The sequence below is a fragment of the Eschscholzia californica genome, unplaced genomic scaffold, assembly GCF_041429995.1.
Source record: "Eschscholzia californica isolate CP2 unplaced genomic scaffold, dmEscCali1.0.p SCAF_2, whole genome shotgun sequence".
NCBI classification, from domain to species: domain Eukaryota; kingdom Viridiplantae; phylum Streptophyta; class Magnoliopsida; order Ranunculales; family Papaveraceae; genus Eschscholzia; species Eschscholzia californica.
The window spans coordinates 30,699,566-30,708,437 of NW_028238309.1; the positions used below are offsets into that span (position 1 = coordinate 30,699,566).

General features: G+C 38.9%; 1 protein-coding gene across 1 annotated transcript; it reads right to left on the reverse strand.

Moving 5' to 3' along the window:
• LOC147557371 (uncharacterized) lies at positions 1-1,269 on the reverse strand. Its single transcript, XM_086658825.1, has 3 exons — positions 972-1,269; positions 440-732; positions 1-330 (listed from the first exon to the last, which is right to left on the reverse strand). Exons 1-3 carry the CDS (start codon positions 1,267-1,269, stop codon positions 1-3), a joined length of 921 nt encoding a protein of 306 aa, XP_086514951.1.
• Between the last annotated feature and the right edge of the window lie 7,603 nt (positions 1,270-8,872).

Consider the following 8,872-nt stretch of genomic DNA (forward strand, 5'->3'; position numbering starts at 1 on the left):
TTAGATATGGGGGTCTAATGCTTCATTATCCTCATCCTCTCGACCAAATAATTCCCAATAGAAGTCCACACACATATTAGCTATCTCCTCTGGATCCTCGGCCACCGAACCATCCTCCCTAGTGAGTCGAGTGATACCATTCCGAGACTTCCGCTCTTTGATGGAATTGTGAAAGTAAGCTGTATTGCTGTCATCGAGAGTAAGCCATTCTACTTTAGCACGTTGTCGAAGCATTGTAGTTTCAGCTCGAACAACGTTACTATAGTTTTTAGTAGCTACTCTCTCTTGCCTCCGTAACACCGGGTTTGCTGGATCCCCCTGCAAATGAACCTGCACTGAATGTAAAATTCTGATTAATGGTTACCTGGTTCGTCACCCCATTGAACCGAACTTTCTTCCATTCATTCAACCAAGCCTTCAAAGCTTTGAGCTTTGTCACCATACGAAACATCGGGTTACCCCGTACTAACAGCTTCCATACATCACCAACAAGAGCGTGGAACGTGGAATCCTCCGTCCAAGCATTAAAGAACCGAAACAGAGTACGCCGGTGTATGTTGGGTGCAGCGAGTGGTATAATAATAGGGGAGTAATCTGAATCCCCAGCCGGTGGAAAATCTTCTTTAGCTAGAGGAAATGAAGTCAGCCAACTACTATTAATAAGTGCCCGATCAATCTTGGAACTAATGTTCGCAACTCCCATCTGCCTATTAGACCAAGTATAGAAACAACCTGTATACGAGCAATCAAACAATCCCAAATCGGTAGCACAGTCAAACATCTCATTGGAACCTTGAGAAGGTGAGTTGTTACCACCTCTCTCCTCATTGGGCAACATCGTGGTGTTAAAGTCACCTAGCACCAGCCACGGAGCCTCAGAATCGTCATAAGAAACTCAAGGTCCCTCCAAAGCTCCCGACGATGAACAGTACTATTACTTCCGTACACCACTGCCAAATGGAAACCCGTACCATCTGTAAACCGAACACCACCTGCAATAACTTGCCCTCCAACATGGGACACAGTAACGTCGACCCTACTAGGGTCCCAGCCAATCCAAATCCGGCCTCCCGAAACAGCCGCATAGTTATCAATAAAGGTCCAGTTGGAATTAAGACTTCGCTGAATACGAGTCTTATTACCCTCCTGAACATGAGTTTCTAACAATCCACACAAACCAATTCTATTCAATCGCACAAAATCACGCACACTCTTCATACGGAGAGCGTCATTTAGACCCCTCACATTCCAGCATGCTAAATTAGTCATTAAACTATTGGGCTGGTGTTTCGACCCCCTCAGAGGTCTCAGTTTGGCTCTCTAATCTCGTTAAATTCTGAGTAATAGTAGGACTGTACGGGCACTATTTAACATGAGTTCATCTTCATCATAGTGGTGGTTGGCATTATCCAAGGCCTAATTTTCATGTTCTTTGTTCGAAACAGCAATATCTAAACCATTGGAAGTGGATAAAGCTGAAAAAGGGCTACCTGTGAGAAGACCGTTTGAAGTTGATTTACCTTGAGAAGATAGATGTGTTTTAGCTAACTTTCTGCTCGGTTGTACTACTTTTTCTGTTGGAGCTGCCCCTGTGTTGAATTTGTGGGTTTTTGAGTGTACAACCGACCATTCTCCTACCTTCTCTTGTCCCCCTATGAGTGATGTTAGTTTGTATCTCGACTCGTCAACAAAGCAGGACGTTTCCTGCCCCCTTCATGACGCACATACACCACTTTTTTATTAGGTTGACCACTGTTTTGACCGCCTTTAAGATTGCTGACCTGCTTATTCAGTTCGTTCCCTCTCTGAACCAATGGATGCGCTACAGAACTATCTACTGAACACCACTATTAGCTCTATTATCCATGTGCTTGGGACACGTTGAATCGTCATGACCAAACACTTTACATGTCGCACACCTTTCCGGTTTCCATGAATACTCTACCTGTATCGTAACCATGTAGTCAATAGTTCTTTCTTTAACCTTGATAGGGATTTCATTTGGTAGGCTCTTATCTGCTTGCACTTCCACACAAACTCGGGCAAACGACATTCGTTCTTTTGATTCCTTTCGATTATCTTGCCTAAGTGGAACACCCAACACACTAGCTATATAAAGATATCCCTTTAGGGTTCCAGAAAATAAGGGGGATGTTTCTTAGGGTAACCCAAATAGGAATGGTTCTCATTTCCTGTAGTTCCTGTTCAACATTAAGTTGCCATGGCCTCACAATAAACGGTCGTCTGGCGATGAATATTTGCTCATATTCCAATGCACGTAGCCTATCATCTTGGGACGAAAAATTTATTACATATGTTGAACTACCATGCACTGTTAGCTTCATATCTCCTTTTGGGTTCCACGTTTTTTATAGAACACTATGCACAAGTCCATATCCCAGTCTCTCTCCAATGAAGCTACCAATTAGGATATTCTCGAACGACTTAACTTCATTTGCAAATTCAACAACATCAATCTCTGCCATCAGACTACCATTCACCTCTTTAGGTGGAAAGTATCTCAGTTCAGCTTGGTTTAAGTTCTTTTGTGATTGAAACAGTCCTGTCCAATTAGATTCAGTGTTAGTGTTCACGCCATTGTTGCTGGTAACACCTGTTTTGGCAGGCCTAGTAACCGATTGTCCCTGACCCATTGAAACAGTAGTCGGAACCCTAGCAGCAGTCGGAACAGAAACTACCAGTTCCGGTGGTTGAACAGCAGACGACTTGTCGGATCCCCTTGTTGCACCTTCCATAGGGTTTCTGAGAATGCTAGAGAACATATTATTTTTTATTGTGTCTGCCAAAGGACTGGTTCCAAAAACAACAGATTTTGTAAGTGCCGAACTTCTATCATAAACCCTAGCTGAACTCGATGGAAGAACACTCTTTGAAACAACAACTTGTGATGTAGACCCATCACTGGACTGATTCGATGTTTCTGTGGCTTTGAATCTTAAACCAACTAAGTCTGAACCTTCGGCTCCTAAGTTCTGTTGCTTCTCTTTGTGAACCAGTTCTCTCTCTTCCTCCATCTCATCTTCACTGCTTGGTTGGTTTCTAGACAAGAGAAACCCCCCTTCTCTCACATCCGCATCATCCCTCATCCGGAGAGTAAACCAAACCAGACAGCAAGCTTTTCGGTCAGAAAACCGTAGAAAAACACCACTTTCTCTCTCCTCACGTCACTTTCACTCTCCTCACAGCAGATTCCATTGGTGCAGTTTCATATTGCTATAGTTTCGTTAACCATTTGAGGAGCTGATACAGTTTTGTTTACAATTTGAGGGGTTAGAATTGAGGTAAAACCCCAAAAACATCATATGGAATGGATTTTCAGGACATATGAAACACATTGGATGAAAAAAATTACAACTCGTGCGAAAAAATTTGTTACACAGTTTGGTGCAGTTTCATTACAGTTTCGTTTACAATTTGAGGGGTTGAAATTGAGGTAAACCCCCAAAACCATCATATGGAATGGATTGTTAGGACATATAAAACATATCTGATAAAAAAATCACAACTCATGCGAAAAAATTTGTTACCCAATTTGATGCAGTTTCATAATGCTACAGTTTTGTTTACAATTTGAGGTGTCGATACAGTAGGGTCGGTAAATATTTCAAGATATATTCGCAATTTTCCGTAGAATTAGTTGGATGTGGATATTGATGGATATATGTTATAATACTATTATTAGCTTATCATATGAAAGAACATACTATTTGCTAATATTTCAAAGCTGTATCTTCTATCTTTTATGGATATTTGGATGTTTGTAAACATTAATACATAATATTAGATAATTGGTGAATATTGGTTGTTTTTGCATCTTGGTACTTCAAAGTAAGTGACCCAAGGGCGTATTTGATCCTCTTTATTTTGCCCTCAGAAATCTAATCGGCCAAAATCACATCAATACTGCGACGATAGCATATTTTATAGTTATATAATAATAATATATCATATTATTAATAATGTTATAGTGATATAGTTTATATGGTATAATATATATAATAATATCATCTTAATTGTTGATCCATTTTAATGCGAAAAGATGTATTACGTTTTTATGGTGAAATCCATGAGAATCTATGGAAATCAATTGAACAACAGAAGTCCACAAAATTCTAAACAACTTCAACATAATGTCATTGACAATATCAATGACAATTTATGCAAAATATGGACTCTCCATTGTCAATGAAAATGCTGGTAGACATAAAGTCCGTGAAAGTTCGCAAAGGTTCCGTTTGACCACCCTCAAAAGTTTGTGTGAGAGGCATGTCAATCACCCATGTTTTTAGTTTACCACTACTCAAGTGTCTGGCCATTTTTAGATTCTGGGACGCTTTGCAGTATCTGCAACACAAGTGAGAGCACTTTTACAATACTTTTTAGGTCTTCTCGGATCACAGTTTAAGATGCAGTACCAAGGGCGAACTCTAATGAACTTAGGGTCCGTTTGCTACGTGTGAAAATATTTGATGTGAAAACCATATTTTTCCGATGGGAAAGAAACCCCACGTTTTCTTACAGAAATTCAACTTTTGTGCATGGGAAAATATCTCAGCTCTTTTTCCTACGTTTTTTCCCACGAGAAATCGGTTTTCGCATCTTTTTAGACTAACCAAACAGCGGAAACTTGATTTTTCGGCGAAAACGACTTTCTCATCCATGTCTTCCCACGTATGAAACAGACCCTTAATGTCCAAACTGATGTCATTTTGGGGATATAATTTAATTTTTCAAAGAAACCTTTCTAAATATAAAGTCCTTCAACAAAAAATCACTTAAAACTACCTAAAAGTCACTGGAAAGACATTATAGAACTGTTGGCACTTGGAAAAGGCCCAACTCAACCATAGCAAAAAACCCAAGTCAAGAGGTCACAAGAGTCACCTAAAAGCACTGTATAAAAGTGTCACAAATGCAAGACCGCACCTAAAGTGATTTGTAAAATGCATAATAGGTTACCAACACAAGCACATTTAATAGCATAGCTATAGTGTATCTAAAGCCTTCCTACAAAAGCACCATGTCAGTAGTGCACCAAAAGCATATTGTGAGTTCTCCACAAATAACTGCTTAACCAATATGACCAATTTACAACAATAGATGTTCTTCCAAACAGGCAAGAGGAAAGGAATTTACTAGATATTATACTAATAAAACAGCAGGTTGATTCATAAGCTAATCAATAGGTTTTTAATAACTCCATGGGTTTCACCCTTTTATAGTCATTAAGAACTATTTACTAACTATTAGCTAATCTATCATGTCACAAGACTCCAGCTTGGTATTATGATCCCAAATTTTTCGCTTAGCAACAGAAATGAAATTCAACATGCAGTGTCAGTGACTGTTCAGTTCGACATAGACAGTGATTGCAGCTGAAATTTCTCAGTCGAAATGAACATAATGGGTTTCGACCAAGATTTTCGTGATACCCGTGACATTACACTGTAGACATGCAACCTGTGTGTTAATGTGACGATGTTCATTTCATAGAGATATGTGTGAACTCATAAAGACACGAAAAAAGAAAAAACTGGAGGTGATGAGAAAAAACTTCAAATATTATCCTATTGTTGTAGCAAACATGCCAAAACGTTACCTGCACACTTGAACATCATCAAGAATTCAAGATGAAGCCTCTTTTCTAGTCTTACTCTCTTCTTCTCTGTTTTTTTGGTTTTAAAATATGCTAAGTTTGCTAACCATAGCCTAAATAACAGAACAGGTTGATAACGAGAGTTCATCAATAAACTAAACAACTAGGCGTCTATGGTTTCCGCCTCTTAAGAGGATCTATTTTTGTCATTTCTTTGATTTAGCACCTATTTGATTCGCGTTATTAAAACCCTACTTAGCGTTTTTCGTCTATGGTCCTTCATTCAAACATCCAATTACATATATATGTGAAGTAGCATACTATATAATGTGAGATGTAATATAAGGCAGGTGACCCACCTAGCCCTGCCATGGTTTTTTCGTCTCTGATTACCATGTGGGGGTTTCAACTTAAGGTCCTCGACAATCATCTTCAATACCCTGCCATGCCAAGACAAGCATCTGTGTTTTGATTGTAAAATGTGCGATTTACTCTTGAAACTTACTAAATAGCTCTATTATTTCACGAAGATTCCATATACCAAATTGAAAAACAATTCGATTTCAGTAACTACATCACCACGGCAAAAAATCAAGAAGAGTACCACAAAATTGCTAGTTCAGTCTGCTAAATCTTTCAAGTGCAAACCCAATTGACTGTCTCTTATTAAGCTGTTAGCTCATGAACTGCTATTTGCCGATCAGGTCTCATGCCGACATTTCTAATGAATAATTGCTGACTAAAACTTTGACTTTCAATGGTCATGCATAGTAAAATTGTAAAAATCATGTGATTTATATATCTACAATTCAATCTTATAAATCATGTGGTTTGTTTATTCTTCTTTTATGAATCGTTGACTTAAGCTAAATAGTTTTATGTTCTAGTTTCCGAACTTTTGACACAAACCTCTTTACTACATGAGGTTGAGCAACTACCCCTACCTTTTTACTACATGAGGTTGAGCAGCTACCCCTAGCATATATATCGCCTTTATAAGGATTAAAGGAAAACTAAAGAACCACTCATGGTTCACAAAGTACTCCGAGAGTTTATGAGTGATGGATAACCAACATCCTAGGCGTACATACCCTTAAGGACCTGCTCTCGTAGAGACAACAAACACTACTAATATTATTTAACAAGTCTTTCGAGCAATACCAAATATGCCGAAAACTCACTTGCTTGTTTGACCATCAATATTAAGCCTTCCCCTTTCTAGCCTTCATCTCTTCTTCCCTCTTAAATCTCAATAACCAATTCTACCATGCAAATATCACATCATCTGGGTTTCAATTGTGATATGTTAATATTAGCCTCGAGTGACTGCTAATAGCAATGGATCTGCTCAATTGGATTGATTAAGGGCTACACATCTAACTACAAGTTGGTTGGAAACCATTAAGGCAGACTTAAACATGTTCATAAAAATAAATAAGAAAAATGGATTTTGCCAAAATTAAGATAACAGTACTTAAGGAAGAAGGAAACCAACTTTCTCAACCAACGTACTCATTCATAGATAGAAGAGTACTTAATTCCTCTGTAAGACCCTCTCCATTGATTTATACCGTAAACCTTCAATTTCAGTAATATGAATTTCACAACTCTAGTTCATGTGCTCCTAAGGAAAGCAATCGTACTATCATTGATTCCGAAGTGCAGGTTTGTATGAAATCAGATTGTTAAGAAAATCAAGAAAATTTAGAAAAAACTGACCTCTTTCTTTGACATCAACAAAAAGACAAATACAAGGCCAAACCTAAAAGGTACGAATCTCTTGCCATCAAGACGAATTTTTATTTGAAGATTCAAATTTGATCTAGAGAACTCATGACAACAATAAAATCAATCATAAAGTACTTACCCATGAAGCCTTCTGTACGTAGCCTGACATTCTGTACTAATGTGAAAGCGTTTACCTAGGTCAACAGGATATCGTTCACAGTTTACATATTTACGACCATCCTTGCATAAGGAGGCTTTATAGCAATGCAACATAGGGATATTCTTGAACAATTTAAGCTACAAAACTATTCCTAATTCCATTAGATAACTAACCCAGTTTATAACTCTTTTTATGAATAAGACTGACTTGCCAGTGGGTTGGAGCCTTGGAGGTACTACATTACTTGAGGTGTGACTAATAGACCAACATCCACTAGCATTTAAAAAATCCTCGGCTTAACCTTGGTAAGAACAGGAGGCTTGCAATTTCTTTCTATTAAAACTCAAGCAGACTCAGAAAATCCCACAAAATAGAAAACTCATACGCCCGACTATGAAAAATGATAAACGACCAGCATCTTAGGCATGCATATTCCTAACTTCAAGCAACTAAAAAGCTCGAGCACATCCTTCCTCCATGCAACATGCATTGGCTACTGATAATATTTAGTAAGGAAGAGATCTCAAGAGATGGAAAAGATCTCCAAAGATTACTTGCCCAAAGAGTTCCTACTGCAGCAATATAGGATCGCGTGAACGACTGAATGAATCCTATTATCCCATCGACAGATAAGATTTTGTAATAGGAAATAGTACTTTTCCCTTTGATCTCCCATATTCCCCACACAATTGTAAGTGGGGTAGCTTTCCATTTCACTCAACTTCGCTTCGAAAGTTTGACGCCCTGCCATTGTTGGAAGCAATTTCTACTGTATCAACTACTGTCACTAGAGAAATGGAACCAGCCCATGTCACACCACAAAATGGCAGTCAGCGTATCAATAACCTTCCAAATCCCAAATTAGGTCAGAAAAGTGTGGAGATGAATAAGGTTGGCAGCAACAATACAAGGTAGCAGCTTAACAACCAAACTAATCGGGTGAATGGTCTCGGCAAGAAGCGGCCTGCCATGGTTAGTGATTCAATTCAACATAACCGAGAGGGGGATCAAGAGCATGAAAAGGGGTGGTCTATGGTTCTATCAAAATCTAATAGGTTCAATGTAGGTACTGGACAACTTGACAAGTCAGATCAGTCGCGCCGAAAAATGGCAAAAAAGAGTGTTTCTGGCCACGACAGAACCAGACAGAATACACCACTTTCAGGTAATTCTTTCTCACCACTCTCTAGTCCCGATGGTTTAGGTTCTGACCTTCCAGGCCCGGAATGTGATGATGAGACACTGGGGAGAGGTGTAAATGTTAATGAAGGGCCCAGGACAGATCACACCCCATGTTTGAATACTATGTGTGTAGATGGAAACCGTGAGATCTCCGATGAGGTCGAAACAGTCCCCTCATTTGTTTA